Source organism: Dendropsophus ebraccatus, chromosome 15 (genome assembly GCF_027789765.1).
Source record: "Dendropsophus ebraccatus isolate aDenEbr1 chromosome 15, aDenEbr1.pat, whole genome shotgun sequence".
Lineage (NCBI taxonomy): Eukaryota > Metazoa > Chordata > Amphibia > Anura > Hylidae > Dendropsophus > Dendropsophus ebraccatus.
The window spans coordinates 69,821,258-69,840,385 of NC_091468.1; the positions used below are offsets into that span (position 1 = coordinate 69,821,258).

Sequence of the window (19,128 nt, forward strand, 5' to 3'; positions counted from 1 at the left end):
GCCATGACATAAGCCGCTCAGCCAAGGGTCGCCATGCTACGCTTCCTGAATTGTGCTGCATCGCAGATAATGTAAGTGAATAGGGTCATGAGCAAAGTCTATCCTGGATGGATTTCTGGCGAGTGTCAAGACGGCGCTGCCAAGACTTGCAAAACATCACCCTAGTCACTTACATTAGCTCTGATGCAAATATGGCTGACCCATGTCATTGCTAAAGCTGCTGTGCAGCCCCAACCTTAGGCCACATTGACACAATCTGTGAATACGGTCAGATGTGCAATGGTTCAGATTCATGGACCTACCGTCATCTTGTATCTTTATGATGCCGGGAGCTCAGTACTGACAAGCCGTAGGGCACTCCCGGCATCATAATCATACATCATGCCAGTAGGTTTGTGTATCCCGTCCTGCACAGAAAGTGTGAATGTGGCCTTAACCACAATTATTCTGGCAGAACATAGTTATACAAGTACGTGAGGAGTATGTGCTGCATACAGATGCTACCGGATTGCACAGCTGAGGTAAATCACCTTTCCATCCTGTCAGTTACATGTTGGGAGTAATAGTTCTTCATTGTCAGTGGCAGGCAAAAACATTAAAAAAAAAAAAGTAAAAAAAAGTTCAGATTAACACTGAAAATGGAGAGAAAAAAAAGTAAAAAAAAACAAAACAAAAAAAAAAAAAAAAAGGTAAATGAAAACAAGACTGATAAAGAGTCGATATATATAGGAACATGGTAACTGGATATGTCCGGCTGTGTGGACTCTTCTGAATACAAACATGATCCTGAGCAGAAAATATGTCAGAAAAACGTGGCCTGGTTTGTCCTAACGTGGAAAAAAAACGGCCACTGAAGAACAGCAGTGTCAGTTGCTGGAGATCATAACACTTACTAAAGAAAAAAAAAAACAACCACCACAAAAAAAAAAAAAAATTCATTTGTCAGTGACTATTCTCCTATAGCTTGGTGTGTCGTCCAGGCCTGGGCATTAGGGAGGCAGAGGTGGAGGCGGAGGCTGAGGCGGCTGCATCTTCTGCTTCTTCCAGTTCTTCCTGCAGCTCCTGGCTGACACTGGATTGGAGGGCAGCAGGCGTCAACCATTCTTTAGGTAGACAACTTTGTAGAAAAGGTACACAGGAACTAAAGTATGCCAAGCGGTTTACCCAGCGGGGAATCTCCTTACCACATAGGATCTAAAGAGGAGAAAATAAAAAGGTAATTCCTGGGTATGGGAAGAGACCAGAATATTCACAAAATTATTGCCATTTGCTATAGGGAAGGCACAAGGCCACAGAGAGCAACCACCTCCTCAGCTCCAGCACTGATGCCACCACTCTGGTCCCCGGCTGCTTCAAGTCTGAGTTCAGACCCGGGTCATGACATGTCAGGTCCGCTCAGCCATTCAACGGCCATAACAAAGTCTCACCTTGGCCACTGACTGGCAGAGCGGGGCAGACATGTCACATGCCAGGTCCCAACTCAGACCAGGAAGCGACTGGAGGACAGTGGACCCCAGCGGCGGAGCCAGGGAGTTGAGAGCACACAATTTTTCAGCCTCCCCAGCACTTTTAAACAAAATTCACTGGAGTTGTCCTTTTAATCAGTGTTCCCGTTTTTGACACCGAGAGATTATATACAAGAGAGAGTATATGTAAGTCACACTGCTCTGCTTTATGACGTATTTCAATCAGATTTGTTGCAGAAAGTTCAACAGCTTAAAGGGGCACTCCAGAGACTCAAAATATAATATATAAAAAGTAGTATCATTTGTTTTTTTTAACATATTCACTTCCATTCAGTGGCAGCAGCAATGTTTGTGTCAGGAACAGTTAATCTCCTGCTGCTTCATAGCACCCCCCCCTCCCCGCCTTATTGTATATTCTTATATACAGCACCTGAGGGGAATGGTTGCCTGGCACGAACGCTGTGTCCAGCGACCCCTGTACAGCAGGCAGGGACTGCAGTGACAGCTTGCTCTACAGCCTGCCGGACAGCAATCGTGTTGGGGCGGCCTTCCCCCTCAGCTGTCATGCATCATTGGATATATCAGACAGGACACCGCTCCTGCTTGTATGGGCTGCCTCCGCTCTCACAGATCACAGGACAGCACAGCAAGAGGAGGAGGGTCACACAGGCTGCGATAACCCCCTCACTTACCTCAGATAAAGCTGATGAGAAATGGTTGCAGTTTTTATGCATGAGATGATAGGCGTTCCCTTTGAATTCCTTCCCGAGTTCTTCAACTATTTTTTCTATGTCATTCTCAGTAAAATCTGTGCTTCCCAACGCTATAGCTTCCCTAAAAAGGAGAAAAAAAAAATATATAAAAGTCATTCACATCATTTATGGCAGCAGAGTCCCACAAAACTTTTCTTCAATAAACTCTTCTAATTTGACAATACAGTAAATTGGGGTAAAGCCACATATAAAGTCTTTAAATCAACACCACTTGGAGTACCCTTTAAAGTTAGAGATTTGTAATTTACTCCTAGATAAAAATCTCTAATCTTCCAGTACTTATCAGCTGTTGTATGTCCTGCAGGAAGTGGTGTATTCTCTCCAGTCTGACACAGTGCTCTCTGCTGCCACCTCTGTCCATGCCAGGAACTGTCCAGAGCAGCAGCAAATCCCCATAGAAAAACTCTCCTGCTCTGTTCTCAAACCTTGCAGCCTCCTAACTCCTCACCTCATACTACAACGATGTGTTCTAGCAAAGGTTTGTTACTACATGCTTCAAATGGAAGCAACGTTAAATGGAATCTGTCACTAGGTATGTGGCACCATACATGAGGGCAGCATAAACTAGTGACAGAAATGCTGTACAGTTCAGTGTATTACTTACATCATTCTGTTTAGCTGCTCTCCTAATATGCAGGAGAATAGGATTGTTGCCACACCCCCCCTCCAGCAGCTGACTGCCTATACACAGCATGGATAGATAACAGCCAATCAGCATCTGGTGGGGGAGTTTTCTGCTTCTCATAAATATCCAGGACTACTGAGCTCATGCCTATAATGGAGAGGACTACTTATTGTCCATGTTATTCAGGAGGAGATCTCTGGATCAGCTGCACAGATAAGTGATACATCATTCTGTTCAGCCTCTCTGTCACTGGTCTATGCTACCCTGAGATAGGACGCCATAATCCTACTGACCGAGTCTCTTTTAAAGTCTGGCTGACATAAATCATATAAATGCAGAATAATCACATCCAGGGGTCTTACATGTCCTTTAGCCTTTTAAGCAAATGAGACATATTGTTCTTCTTGACATCTCGCCAGTGTTCAGCGGCGGGCCAACCAAATGGTTTCCTTTGAAACCCCAGACGCATGGTGCTGTGTGTGATGTGAGCCGGGTAAGGTGTGCGGCAGCTCTCCTCCCACATACACGCTCAGACTATGTCAGGCTTTTATACTTGCTGAACAAAGCGAAGTAAAAGCAGCTACACAAAAGGCTTCCCACCATGTGGTGAGCGCCTAATCACATCCCAGATTGGTTCATGTAGCGATGAAAGTGCCGGCGTTTAAGCCGCGTCTCACTAACATTTCCACAATTAATGCAGAACATAATTATACTGTATTATAGATATATATAAAATCTGTCCTTTCTACTTCAGCCTACTCAAAAAAGAGGAAAAAAAAAAAAAAAACAGTATAACTAAAAATCCAAACACTCAGACCCCGACTGATGAAAACTTCTGAGTTTCCTTGTGAGCGTGCTTCATTGTGTATTATGTAGCCAGACTCGCCCACTGAGCATATTACACGGATCAATAATCGCATGGCCAGGGCCGCAGGAACATCTCCAAGGATTTCTTTCCTTTAAACAGCCGCGCATCTCTTATTGCATGGAGAGACGTGCGGCTGCTGGCAGCTTATCTTTCAACATGACGGCGATTGTATGCTTAAAGTGACACTGTCCCCTTTTGTGCATTCTGACATCTCTACACAGGTTTAAAGGATAAATTTAGCGGTTCTCATACCTTATGTTATATCATACGTCATGGTGCTTGTTCAGGTAAAAAGTCATCTTTTATCAACTGCAGATTGTGTTGAGTGGGAGGGGCCTCGTGGCATTAGCACCACTTAGCCCCGCCCACAACCCCAGTTTGCCCCGCCCCCTCGGCCGCCATTGGAACAGGCTGGCCAAAAGGTCTAGACCCCACCCCCTTTACGGCGGCCAACCAATGGGCGTCAAAGGGGCAAGGCCAACGGTGCCATTGTGGGCGGGGCTAAGTGGCGCTAATGCCACGATGCCACACCCACTTAATACAAACTGCAGTTGATAAAAGGACACTTTTTACTTGAACATGCACCATGACATATGATATGAAATAAGGTATGAAAAACGCTAAAAATTTACCCTTTACACCTGTGTAGAGAAGCCAGAATGCACAAAGGGGGGGGGGGGGAAGAGTGTCGCTTTAAGTCTTTAAAGGGAACCTGTTACGCGGTGTGCCAGAAGCAGAGCCCGCCCGACCCCCCGGTGGATCCCTGGATACCTACTCTTTTCTGGAAGTCACGCTCCTGAAGCCGGTCTCAGGACAGAGATATTGCCGCCAGGGGCCGTGCGCGCACTCCCCAGAGATGAGTCTTACGCCCATAGAACATGACGGCTCCAGTCATTTTCTATGGATGTCAGACTCATCTCTGGTAATTAGCATACAGCGCGCGCTCAGCTTCCGACGGCGATATCTCCGTCCCGGGATCGGATCCAGGAGTGTGACTTCCAGGAAAGAGTATGTATCCAGGGCTCAATGGGGTGGTTGGGCGGGCTCTGTCCCGACACACCGCGTGACAGGTTCTCTTTAAGGACGAGACAGTTTTCATTTTAGTGCTTTTGTTTTTTCCTCCTTGTGAATATAAGGGCCACTGCGCTTGCTTATTTTCCCTACAGACCCACATAAGCATAAAATATGGTCGTTAAGAGGTTAAAGGGGTACTCCAGCAAAAATCTTTTTCGTTTCAAATTATTTTTTTAAATCAGGTAATTTTTTTATTATTAAGATCTGTACAATACAGTATACGAGTAACACAGTCATACAGAAGATTCTCAATGATACAATGACAAGAGGTTACATGCAGGTAGCATTCAGGAAGGTACAGTTCCTAACTTTTTTCTATTTTATTCATTAAACGGGAACCATTCATATGTAGTCAACAGCACATACCGGAGGTAGAAGAAAAGGAAGTTCTTCTACTAACAGTTTCATGGTCCCATAGTAACATAAAAACCACAAAAAGAAGAATACCAGAAACTAAACCTCGTGCCATACCTCTCAGATCGCGTAATACCTCCTGCCGTCTCCAAGTGCTTTATATCTAACTACATTATCATCCAGTCAGGTTATCGGGATAGCTATAGTGTCCCCACCAACGCCTGCATAGGGCTTCTACAGAGTTGCAAGAGGGAGCGTGATGGTAGTCCCGGTGTATCCACCCACTTACCCCAAATTGCTTCAAATTTGCGAGGGTTTCGTTTCAAATTAACTTATGTCAGAGTTATATAGATTTGTAATTTGCTTCTATTTAAAAAACTTCCAGTACTTATCAGCTGCTGTATGTCCTGCAGGTAGTTGTATTTTCTATTCAGTTTGACACAGTGCTCTCTGCTGCCACCTCTGTCCATGTCAGGAACTGTCCATAGAAAACCGCTTCAGCTCTGGACAGTTCCTAACATGGACAGACGTGGCAGCAGAGAGCACTGTGGCAGACTAGAGAGAATACACCACTTCCTGCAGAACATACAGCAGCTGATAAGTACTGGAAGACTGGAGATTTTAAAATAGAGGAAAATTACAAATCTATATGTATTTACAAATATATGTATTTGGACTTGGGTGTGAAATCTACCAAAGTTTATGCTTGTTCTATAGTCAATTTCAAGAAAAAAAAAACGTCATCTACTTACTTAAACTTGAATGTGTCTCCAAGTTCTGTTGAATCTCCAGGCGAGATCTCGAACACACCGGAGAACGGATACGGATGACCACCGTAAGCAAACTCTACATGGAGAATAAAGCACAAGATTTATTGTTCATACAGGAATAATATAGTAACAGTCATGGTGGATTACTGACCCCTCTTATTATTAGGGCGATCTCCTCAGTGTCTTTACTCTATTATATATTCCACAATCGTGAGTGTAATGAAAGCTTGCTCCATAAATATCCATGTCATACAGGAACCTCATGGGTCAGGAGGGTGGACATGTCAGGATTACAGCCAGAGACTCGAATACTGAAAGTTATGTCCCAGTACATCAAACCAATGAAGAGTCATCAAAAGGGCAGCACTCACCCAGTTTTAAATGTATTCAAACTTTTATTTGCAGGTGGTCAAAGTGCAGAGTAAAAAGCGTCAGCCATCTCATGGTTAACCACCGCTTCAACAAGGCTATAGCCTGGGTGAGCGCCATCTTTCACGCCTTCTTTATTGGTTATGTTAATTGGATTTTTATTCTGGGAGCTATTGCTATGATAATCATAAATTTGCAACAAAATTGCATTAAAAAAAAAAAACATACAAAAAGCTATTCCTAAAAATAACCATACATTTATTTATACTGAAAAAAACAAAAACAAAATTATATAGGTCACAATCAAACAAACAAAATATACAGGATTGGGGTGCCTCTCTCTCCCTGCACGGTGATTGACAGCATGGGAGCAGAGCTTTGATCTCCTTCCCTTCCTAGTCACCATCTAAGTCGATATAAATTATTGACAATCATTTCTTGACAACAGGCAGCGGAGCTCACAATAGTGACACCTAGTGGCCAATGTTATAACTGAATTTCACACAGAATTTTTTTTTTTTTTTTGTAAATGAAGTGAAAAACAAATATGCAAAGTTGTTTTTAATGACAGTGCCCATTTAGCCAGGTATAATTGGTCTAAACTTCGACTAGATAGTAAGAAAATTACAGATGTATCAAAACAGCCCTGGTCTGTAATAAATCTAATTGTTCTTAGTGTGTCTGAGCCCGGGTCTTACCTCTGCCATACACCTGAATACCCGAGTGGAAGACACCTATTCCCAGGGACGCTGTGTACTCATTGATCCAATACTATGAGAGAGACAAATAAAAGAACAGATTCAGAATTTATTTTTTGCTACTATAAAAAGGGAAAGCATCTAAGTTAGAGGTGATTGTGTTAATACTGTATGTATACATGAAATACAGAGATTATTATATACATACACACAGGATATGTAAGCAACCAGAAAGTTAATAACTGCCTAAAGAGAGAAAAGGGGAACTCCGGTGATTTTTTCAAAATCAACTGGTACCAGAAAGTTACATAGATTTTTAAATTACTACTATTTCAAAAGCCTTCCAGTACTTATCAGCTGCTGCAGGAATTGGTGTATTCTCTCCAGTCTGACACAGTGCTCTCTGCTGCCACCTCCGTCCATGTCAGGAACTGTCCAGAGCAGCAGCAAATTCACATAAAAAAATCCCCATAGAAAACCTCTCCTGTTCTGGACAGTTCCGGACATGGACAGAGGCGGCAGCAGAGAGCACTGTGTCAGACTGGAGAGAATACACCACCTTCCTTCAGCACATACAGCAGCTGATAAGTACCGGAAGATTTTTGAAATAAAAGTGATTCAAAAATCTATATAACTTTCTGGTACCAGTTTAAAAAAGAAAAAAAAACAACACCAGAGTTCCCCTTTAAGAATACGCACAGGAAATATTCCTTCTACTGGATAGCACAACAAAGCAGTCTGGTAACAAGAAACTGGATGCAGCTGTAAATCTGCTGGTCGAGTTACATATTCATAGAAAATCCTTTGTTCTTATTTATACTGAAAGCCATCGGAGCTTTTGTTCTCTCAGACCTGCGTGACCTGAGGGATGGATAATCCATGTTATCGCTCCTGGATCAATCACTATGATCACCTATAAACAAGCAAACTGCTTACAATTCAGCCATTCAGGAATCCCAAACATATTACACGTCTCCAGTGTTACTGTGGTTTATGATGACAATGGGGCGAATCTTTGTTCTGGCTCCACAACCGGATCTCTGTTTGGTTCATTGTTTTTAGCAGCTGAAAAATCTGCACAGTAGACTACATTGTGGATTCCCGTTAAAGGGGAAGTGGTGCATTCCTTCCAGTCTGACACAGCGCTCTCTGCTGCCACCTCTGTCCATGTCAGGAACTGTCCAGAGCAGCAGCAAATCCCCATAGAAAACCTCTCCTGCTCTGGACAGTTCCTGACATGGACAGAGGTGGCAGCAGAGAGCACTGTGTCAGACGGGAGAGAATACACCACTTCCTGCAGGACATACAGCAGCTGATAAGTACCGGAAAACTTGAGATATTTTAATAAAAAATATTAATAGTAAATTACAGATCTGGCACTTTCTAGCTTCAGTTGATTTAAAATAAATTTTTTTTTTTTTTTTGCTGAACTACCCCTTTAAAAATAATCAAAGATAAAGATGTCAAAGATGCAGATTTTCTTTTTTTTTTTTTTCCATAATTAGGCTTAAGACAGGAGAAACCAAAAAAACAAAGGTAGCTTTCTCTAAAGTGTGAACGGCTCTAATAACCGGCTATTACAGGACTTCGGGTACTATTACACCAAGCAATTTTCCGACGACTAATGATTAACGATAAATGATCTAAACGACCGCTAAGGCAAACGACCCGAAATCGTTCGCCCAAGTACACGAAACGATGATCGTTATTTATGATCGTTGCGGTCGTTTAGTCGTCGCTATTGCGTACGTTTCAGCTGTGAATTCTTATTCCACCAAACGATGAGGGAACGATCAAACGATAAAAATAGGTCCGGATCCTAATTAACGATCAACGATTTCTCGTTGGTCGTTTAATCTTTGCCTGCTATTACACAAAATGATTATCGTTCAAATCCGAACGATTTAACGAACGATAATCGTTCCGTGTACCACCACCCTTAGGGTCCATTTACACAGAAAGATTATGTGACAGATTATCGGCCAAAGATTTGAAGCCAAAGCCAGAAACAGACTATAAACAGAGATCAGGTCATAAAGAAAAGACTGAGATTTCTCCTCTTTTAAAATCCATTCCTGGCTTTGGCTTCAAATCTTTGGCAGATAATCTGTCAGATAAACTTTCTGTGTAAATGGACCCTAAGCCACATAGCGAGTGTCAGGCATCTCCTGATATACATGTACATGACATAGGTTGTTGCTGTCAGGGAGGCCATTCTGTATTGCCGCGTACACAGACCAGAGGGCAGCGCTTGCTGCCAGCTGTGGAACTCATACAACCGGTTAGTTTTATAGCAGCCGTGCCTGGAGAAAGAGGACGGATTCCAGGAACATAAGCGTCAGTGATCAGAGCTTTCACCACAGCCACGGGCTCCATCCAGCGGGCGGCCTCTACTAGATAACCTCAGATCCATTAGCTGCCATAACCAAGCCTGCCCCGAGGTGTGCAAGGCCTGCCGCCGCACACCTCACACTGTATAGGGCACAAGCTTACACAATCACTGAATTACATGCATATAAGAAGCCCACCAATCAGATACATCCATTCTGACGCTGCTAAGAGGTGTCACCCATCGCAAATCTACATTTAATCCTTGTCAAAACTCATCTGACGGCCCCATCCACAGTTCGAGAAGGCACCGGTATCTTTTAGGATGACATGGACAGAGGTGGCAGCAGAAAGCACTGTGCCAGACTGGAGAGACCACTTCCTGCAGGACATACAGCAGCTGATAATTACTGGAAGACTAGATTCAAATAGCAGTAAATTACAAATCTACATAACTGTCTGACATCAGCTGATTTGACAAGAAAAAAAACCTTTTCTCCAGAGTACCCCTTTAAAGTCAAGTTCCTCATCCTGGCTTCATTCCAGTACACAAGCATGTCCTAGTTATCTTGTGGTTCTCTACAATCAGATCAGATCAGACACCTCCTCCATTCTACATAAAGCCATATATTCCCATTAGGTTTCGCTGTTACACTTACAGTATACACTGAAGTCAACTTTTTCCCCCAAACACTTATAGGTTGTTTTTGCCAGACTCAATAGTGTTATTTGGCCAACAAAAGGCCGTGGAAACTCATTGGAACCCAGCAATCATTTCACTGGTGTACCGATGGAGTGAGACACCCAGAACCTCCTCACATGGTATAGAATGCGGGGTGGGGGTAATCTACAAAGACTGGGGGGGCTCTCTGGTCCTGACAGTTAGGGTGGGTTCACACTGAGGAATTCTCGCGGATAAATTCAGTGGAATTCCGGCCATGCGCCTTTCCGCCAGTGCCATAGACACCATTCTTTGTACGGGCGGATTCCGCATTCCGCCTAAAGAATTGACAGGGAATCAGCCGGCCTATAGAATGGTGTCTATGAAGCCAGCAAAAAGGCGTGCGGCCGTGCGCGCGTACAGCCGACGGAATTCCGCTGAATTTATCCGCGAGAATTCCTCAGTGTGAACCCACCCTTACAGCTTAAGTCCAGCCGTCATGCAAGAGCCAAGGTCCCTCCTAACCAAGTACAGGAGACCCATGCTGACTTATTCCTGCCTGGTCATAAAAAAAAAAAAAAAAAAAAAAAAAAAAAACTTAAAACGAATCAAAGATCTGTCCTGGGGTCCGTTCGGCAGGTGATGCAGTTAATGTCCTAAAAAACTACTTTTAAACTTGCAGCCCTGTGTCAAATTGGTGTGGCCTAGAGTGTCTGTGCCCTAGGATTGCAAGGCCCCTCTGTCCCTCCTCCCCACCCTCCTCATCATTAGGAATGCCACTAAAACAATTTATCCTATTCATCACCTGTCTGAACACTGCACATGAGCTGGATTGTTAAGGCACCTTCGCAGTACTCAGACAGGTGAGGAATAGGAGAATACCTGTCCAGGGGCATTCCTACTGATAAGGAGCGGGGTGGTGGGACGGAGAGGCGGTGCAGGCCTAGGGCACAGACACTCTAGGCCACGCCAATTTGACACAAGGCTGCAAGTTGAAAAGTTGTTTTTTCGGACAATAACTGCATCACCTGCCGAACGGACCACAGGACAGATCTTGGAGTAAAATCAACTATCCAAAGGTACAAGTAGTTTGGGGGGGGGGGGGGGTCAGATTGTGGGTAGAGTCACTTTGAAGGGAAATTATTCTTCTTTAGTAATCTACAAGGCACCATGCTGGTTGTGCTGTGTGAACAAGAAGTCCAGAAGGGAATTTCCTATTGTTTGGCTGGCCGCTTCAGCACAGCGCAGTATAGACGGTGGCAGACGCAGGCCGGAGATAATACCCTGGAATTACTGGACGTTAGCTGCTATGTCTCGTCCAGGATTATCATCAAATCCTAAGGCAGAAAGTGAAATAGTGTGAAGGTAAATACGTAAGAGCATCAACGGCCTCTGTACCATATAAAGGAGCCGACTAAGAGCCGGGGCCTTTCACTATTATTATTGCATCATTTTTAAGTGCCTTGACTAAAATACACTGAAGTCTATGAAATAACGGACGTTTTTTTCACACATTGTATTGAATGAGTCTGGCTCCAAAGACGCCCGTCATTGTGTGAAAAAAGACGTCCGTTATTCCATAGACTTCAATGCATTTTAGTCAAGGAAATTATGCAATAACGGATGTCTTTTTAAACACAGAAAGAGGACGTCTTATTCCTTTTTTGGACGTTGTGTGAACATAGCCTACTCGAGAGAGAGAGAAAGAGAGAGAGAAAGAGAGAGAGAAAGAGAGAGAGAAAGAAAGAAAGAGAGAGAGAGAGAGAGAGCCCTCTCCTGCCGCTCTTTGCCTTTGCTGCGGGGAACACCCATTTAGAACAGAGATTCCTCTCATAATGACGGGAATCCCCGCTCCTGTAACCTTGGGGTTTCCTCAGTATTTGTCAGCTGAATAATAGTTCGGCTGACGGTTGTCTCCCCTGATTTTGTTCGTATAACAAACAATGATTGAGTGCCGAATGAAACTTCAGTGGGAAATTTTGTTTGAATACCGAGATGTTCAGGAAGCGAGATATTACTGTAAATTCAATAAACTTTCCACCCAAAGGGCAATCAGTCCACCTGAGCTAGAATAATGTACCTACGACTGTCATTGTACCGACGGGCGGCCAAAACGGGAAATGACGGACAGTATTTTAAAAAATTAAACACAAAGAAAAAAAAATCATGTGAACACAGCCTAAGAATTAATGGGCTCCCAATGCCTGTGATTAGTGGTATATAGAAAACAAACCCAGGTCTTAAAGGGGTTATTTGGGGTTAGTAAAAGCACATACTTTCGTGCAGAAATAGCGCCACCCCTGTGGGTTGTATTACAATTTAGCTCCATTCTTTTCAACGGAACCGAGCTGGAAAAGCCCCACACCCAAAGCGACGACGAGAGTGAGATAAGCCACAACTCTCCTGACATCAAAAAATTGTTATAACATCTTATAATTATAATTGCCGACTAACAATACCAGATGGCTGGGGGGGGGGGGGGGGGACCCTTTGCTGAGCAGCTGCGGCGGTTATGCAAGTGCTGCAGCTTCTTCAATATTTACTAGCACCCTTCCTTACACACACCGTCTTTTAATAGCAATGGGAAAAAAAAGAGACTGCAGCTTTGTGCGGCGCTTTAAGGGTGCGTTCACACCTACCGCATCCGCAGCTTATTTTTCCGTGGAAATCCGCAGGTCTGGTAGTGCAGATTTCAACCTGCGAGAAATCCGCATATGTGTGCGTTTTGCGGTTTTTCTGCAGCAAGTTTATCGCAACTGAAATGTCCGTTTAGAATGAGAGACATTTTAAACTGACATTTCAGTTGCGATAAACTTGCTGCAGAAAAAACGCAAAACGCACACATATGCGGATTTCTCGCAGGTTGAAATCTGCACTACCAGACCTGCAGAAAAATAAGCTGCGGATGCGGTAGGTGTGAACGCACCCTAAAGGGGTATTCCGGACATTTTTTTTTTTTTTTTCAAATGAACTAGTGTCAGAAAGTTATATAGATTAAAAATCTCTAGTCTTCCAATACTTATCAGCTGCTGTATGTCCTGCAGGAAGTGGTGTAATCTTTCCAGTCTGACACAGTGCTCTCTGCTGCCACCGCTGTCCATGTCACGAACTGTCCAGAGCAGGAGAGGTTTTCTATGGGGATTTGCTCCTGCTCTGGACAGTTCCTGACATGGACAGAAGTGGCAGCAGAGAGCACTGTGTCAGACTGGAGAGAATACACCACTTCCTGCAGGACATACAGCAGCTGATAAGTATTGAAAGACTGTAGATTTTTAAGCAGAAGTAAATCACAAGTCTATATAACTTTCTGACACCAGTTGATTTGAATAAATAATAATAATTTGCCGATGTACCTCTTTAGGGTACGTTCACACTTACCGTATCCGCAGCTTATTTTCTGCAGCGGATCCTGTAGGTGTGAACGCACCCTTAAAGAGTTGATCGACCATTAATTTAAAAAATAACCCTTTTAAATTAGTGATTTATTCTCCCTTCAGCCACAGATAACTACAGCTAGGAAGAATAGCTATTGGAAATGTATGGGTAACTTAAGGTGATAGTCACTTCTGCACTGGAGGCTTGGTCAGAAATCCCCCCCCCCCCCAATCTAAGCGACTAAGGGTACTATTACACGGAATGATAATCAGCAGAATCGATTATCGTTCCGTGTAATAAACACAACGATCAACCGATGATCGTTATCAGCTGATTGTTGATATAGCCTTTGACCTATAATTGTTGGCCACCGGCCGCGCACCGCTACATGTAATAGCGGTGGGCGGCCATTGGCTAACGATTTGCAAAAGAAATACATTACCTATCCATGGTCCAGGGCTCCTCCTGCTCCTCTTCTCCCTGGGTCGCGCACTGCAGTTTCAGAGAGGCCTGTATTAGCTGACAGGCCACTCAGCCAATCACAGGCCGGGACTGCTGGTAATGTATACCAGTTTAGCAAGGGCTGCAAGGACATCAGTAACGATGTCCCTGCAGCCCTTGTTAAACGATTATCGGGCCGTGTAATAGGCCCTGTAAACAAGAGCCGATCTAGCAGATCGGTGCTCGTTTACATTTATCATCGGGCCCCCATCGGCCCGCCTAATAGTACCCTAACACTAAGGTGGGACCTGATGGATTATAAGTCATTGATGATGATGCAGATGTGATCAGACTTCTGTACAATCCCATGGCTCGGCACATTTCTCCTATCCTCTCGTCTTCTCCATGCTCCTCGGGAACAGGTGGCTTCTTTCTCTTGGAAACAAAGAGGCGATCACTTGAGGGTGTGAAAGAAGCAAATCACTAAGCAGCAGGACTATAACTAAGTGCCGCCATTGTCAGGAGAGCAGCCGCCTAGTCACAGGACAGACTCCTGAATAAGCTCTGACCCAACATGACTCACTGACAAAGCAAGAAACAAAGGATTAGTCGCCAGTCACAACCTCCCGTGTGAGGCTTATCACACTGCCCCGTCCCATAGACGCCATATGTACTGATCATATCCTGGGAACACTACAGGGGCGATATATACTGATCATATCCTGCGCCAACACTACAGGGGCGATATTTACTGATCACATCCAATGCACACACTACAGGGGCGATATATACTGATCATATCCTGTGCACACACTACAGGGGCGATATATACTGATCACATCCTGTGCACACACTACAGGGGCGATATATACTGATCACATCCTGCGCCAACACTACAGGGGCGATATATACTGATCACATCCTGTGCACACACTACAGGGGCGACATATACTGATCACATCCTGTGCACACACTACAGGGGCGATATATACTGATCACATCCTGGGAACACTACAGGGGCGATATATACTGATCACATCCTGTGCACACACTACAGGGGCGATATATACTGATCACATCCTGTGCACACACTACAGGGGCGATATATACTGATCACATCCTGTGCACACACTACAGGGGCGATATATACTGATCACATCCTGTGCACACACTACAGGGGCGATATATACTCATCATAACCAGGGATAACACGTGACGCCATATGTATTGATCACACCCAGGGACAACAACACTTATTGGGACAATATATACTAATCATATCCAGGGACAACACTACAGTGGTGATTTATACTGATGTACACTGGGGTGATATATACTGATTATAGCCAGTGATAACCCTATAGGGACAGTATATATTAGTCATATCCTGTGCACACCCTATTGGGGTGATATATACTTATTATATACAGTGGGAACCCTATTGGGCGATATATACCGATCACTGAGGTACATTGGGGCGATATATACCGATCACTGAGGTACATTGGGGCGATATATACCGATCACTGAGGTACATTGGGGCGATATATACCGATCACTGAGGTATATTGGGGTGATATATACCGATCACTGAGGTACATTGGGGTGATATATACTGATCACTGAGGTACATTGGGGCGATATATACTGATCACTGAGGTACATTGGGGTGATATATACCGATCACTGAGGTACATTGGGGTATTGGGGTGATATATACTGATCACTGAGGTACATTGGGGCGATATATACCGATCACTGAGGTACATTGGGGCGATATATACCGATCACTGAGGTACATTGGGGCGATATATACCGATCACTGAGGTACATTGGGGCGATATATACCGATCACTGAGGTACATTGGGGCGATATATACCGATCACTGAGGTACATTGGGGCGATATATACCGATCACTGAGGTACATTGGGGCGATATATACCGATCACTGAGGTACATTGGGGCGATATATACCGATCACTGAGGTACATTGGGGCGATATATACCGATCACTGAGGTACATTGGGGCGATATATACCGATCACTGAGGTACATTGGGGCGATATATACCGATCACTGAGGTACATTGGGGCGATATATACCGATCACTGAGGTACATTGGGGCGATATATACCGATCACTGAGGTACATTGGGGCGATATATACCGATCACTGAGGTACATTGGGGCGATATATACCGATCACTGAGGTACATTGGGGCGATATATACCGATCACTGAGGTACATTGGGGCGATATATACCGATCACTGAGGTACATTGGGGCGATATATACCGATCACTGAGGTACATTGGGGCGATATATACCGATCACTGAGGTACATTGGGGCGATATATACCGATCACTGAGGTACATTGGGGCGATATATACCGATCACTGAGCTACATTGGGGCGATATATACCGATCACTGAGGTACATTGGGGCGATATATACCGATCACTGAGGTACATTGGGGCGATATATACCGATCACTGAGGTACATTGGGGCGATATATACCGATCACTGAGGTACATTGGGGTGATATATACCGATCACTGAGGTACATTGGGGTGATATATACCGATCACTGAGGTACATTGGGGTGATATATACTGATCACTGAGGTACATTGGGGTGATATATACTGATCACTGAGGTACATTGGGGCGATACACCCCAACCACTGCCTGTAATGGTGGCTGTAGCGCCCGGATAACGCATGGTGGATGAGCCGGTTCTTGGTCGTGGTGTGAATAGTGCTGGAGACAATCCCCTGTAGCCAGCAGTGATGCCCCAGCATGCAGCGCGGCCCCGGCGGCAGGATACACGGGGGGACTCACCATATCATACACATTGAGGATCACCGGCTGGTTGGCCATCTCTCCTCCCGTAGCGGCTCAGGACACCACCGCGGGCAGCCTCCCGCCACAGCCGAGCTTCACCCTCCCCGGAGCGGCCTGTGCGCCGTGTCCGCCGGTTACTGCGGGGTAGTGGACGCTTCACGGGTCATGACCGGCAATATACACACAAGTCACAGAGATGTGGGGGCGCCCCGGCGGCGGCTGATAGACGGAGGCAGTGAGGGCAGCCGCGCAGAGCCCAGCAGAAGCCGCATCCTCTCCCGGTACCGCACTCCGGCTCCCGTTATACAAACATAACTGGGATTAAACAATGATACGTCAAAGTAGTTCCGGCGCAGCTGCTGCCTCTCCTTCCGCCGCTTCACCGGCCGTAATGTCAGTTCTGCTACCCTGCGGTCACCACTTACGGAAGCCGCGGAGGGACAATACAGTGGAAGGGAGCGTAGCCGCCTCTGACAGGATGACCTGGGGACGGGAGCGTGACGTCACCAATTGGGCGTGGTCTGTCAGCCACAGGCGGCCTCACGCTGTGCGTATGTGTGAGGGGGGGTCCGTGTGTATGTGTGAGGGGAAAGGTCCGTGTGTATGTGTGAGGAGGGGTCCGCGCGGGGGGGGGGGGTGCGCGCATGTGAGAGGAGCGGTGTGCATGTGTGAGAAGGGGTCCGCGCATGTGTGTGTAGGGGTCCGCGGGGGGGGGGGGGGTGCGCGCATGTGTGAGAAGGGGTCCGCGTGGGGGGGGAGTGCGCATGTGTGAGGAGGGGTCCGCGTTTGTGTGAGCGGGGGGGGGGGGGGTGCGCATGTGTGAGGAGGGGTCCACGGGGGGGGGGGGTGCGCATGTGTGAGGAGGGGTCCACGGGGGGGGGGGTGCGCATGTGTGAGGAGGGGTCCGCGCATGTGAGAGGAGCGGTGTGCATGTGTGAGAAGGGGTCCGCGGGGGGGGGGGGGGGTGTGCGCGCATGTGTGAGGAGGGGGGGTGCACATGTGTGAGGAGGGGTCCGCGGGGGGGGGGGGTGCGCGCATGTGTGAGGAGGGGTCCGCGCATGTGAGAGGAGCGGTGTGCATGTGTGAGAAGGGGTCCGCGCGGGGGGGTGCGCGCATGTGTGAGGAGGGGGGGTGCGCATGTGTGAGGAGGGGTCCGCGGGGGGGGGGGGTGCGCGCATGTGTGAGGAGGGGTCCGCGCATGTGAGAGGAGCGGTGTGCATGTGTGAGAAGGGGTCCGCGGGGGGGGGGGGGGTGTGCGCGCATGTGTGAGGAGGGGGGGTGCACATGTGTGAGGAGGGGTCCGCGGGGGGGGGGGGGTGCGCGCATGTGTGAGGAGGGGTCCGCGCATGTGAGAGGAGCGGTGTGCATGTGTGAGAAGGGGTCCGCGCGGGGGGGTGCGCGCATGTGTGAGGAGGGGGGGTGCGCATGTGTGAGGAGGGGTCCGCGCGGGGGGTGCGCATGTGTGAGGAGGGGTCCGCGCGGGGTGTGTGTGCATGTGTGAGGAGGGGTCCGCGCATGTGAGAGGAGCAGTGTGCATGTGTGAGAAGGGGTCCGCGTTTGTGTGAGCGGGGGGTGCGCATGTGTGAGGAGGGGTCCGTGCGGGGGGGTGCGCATGTGTGAGAAGGGGTCCGCGCAGGGGAGGGGGGTGCACATGTGTGAGGAGGGGTCCACGTGGGGGGGTGCGCATGTGTGAGGAGGGGTCCGCGCAGGGGAGGGGGGTGCGCATGTGTGAAGAGGGGTCCGGGGGGGGTGCATGTGAGAGGAGCGGTGCGCATGTGTGAGGAGGGGTGCGCATGTGTGAGGAGGGGTGCGCATGTGTGAGGAGGGGTCCGCGCATGTGTGAGGAGGGGTCCGCGCGCGGGGGGGGGGGGTGCATGTGTGAGGAGGGGTCCGCGCATGTGAGAGGAGCAGTGTGCATGTGTGAGAAGGGGTCCGCGTTTGTGTGAGCGGGGGGGTGCGCATGTGTGAGGAGGGGTCCGCGCGGGGGGGTGCGCATGTGTGAGGAGGGGTCCGCGCAGGGGAGGGGGGTGCACATGTGTGAGGAGGGGGTCCGCGTGGGGGGGGGGTGTGTGCACATGTGTGAGGAGGGGGTCTGCGCGGGGGGGGGGGGGGGGTGCGCATGTGTGAAGAGGGGTCCGGGGGGGGGCGCACGTGTGAGGAGGGGTCCACGTGTGTGTGTGGGGGGTACGCATGTGTGAGGAGGGGGCCGCGCGGGGGTGTTGGGGGGGGGGGGGGGAGTTGCATGTGTCAGGAGGGGTCCGTGTACAGGTGTGTATGTGCGAGCAGAGCCGGGTGCGTATGCGTGAGTGGTGGGGTCTGCGTGAGTGTGTAAGCGGAGGGGTCTGCAGATTTCCCCCCACAGATTTGTAGGAGATGTATAGCCGGTTACCAAAGGGCCCTATGACACGAGAAGATTTTCGTGTGAAAAATCGTTTTAATTTAAACGTTAATCGTTTTGGACATAGGCAGGCAACGATCAA

At 47.3% G+C, this 19,128-nt stretch overlaps 1 protein-coding gene across 1 annotated transcript; it reads right to left on the reverse strand.

The window, feature by feature from the left end:
• Positions 1-672: 672 nt before the first annotated feature.
• On the reverse strand, positions 673-17,173 carry DESI2 (desumoylating isopeptidase 2). Its single transcript, XM_069954958.1, has 5 exons — positions 16,646-17,173; positions 6,998-7,070; positions 5,913-6,006; positions 2,159-2,300; positions 673-1,194 (listed from the first exon to the last, which is right to left on the reverse strand). Exons 1-5 carry the CDS (start codon positions 16,682-16,684, stop codon positions 958-960), a joined length of 585 nt encoding a protein of 194 aa, XP_069811059.1. The 5' UTR covers positions 16,685-17,173; the 3' UTR covers positions 673-957.
• Between the last annotated feature and the right edge of the window lie 1,955 nt (positions 17,174-19,128).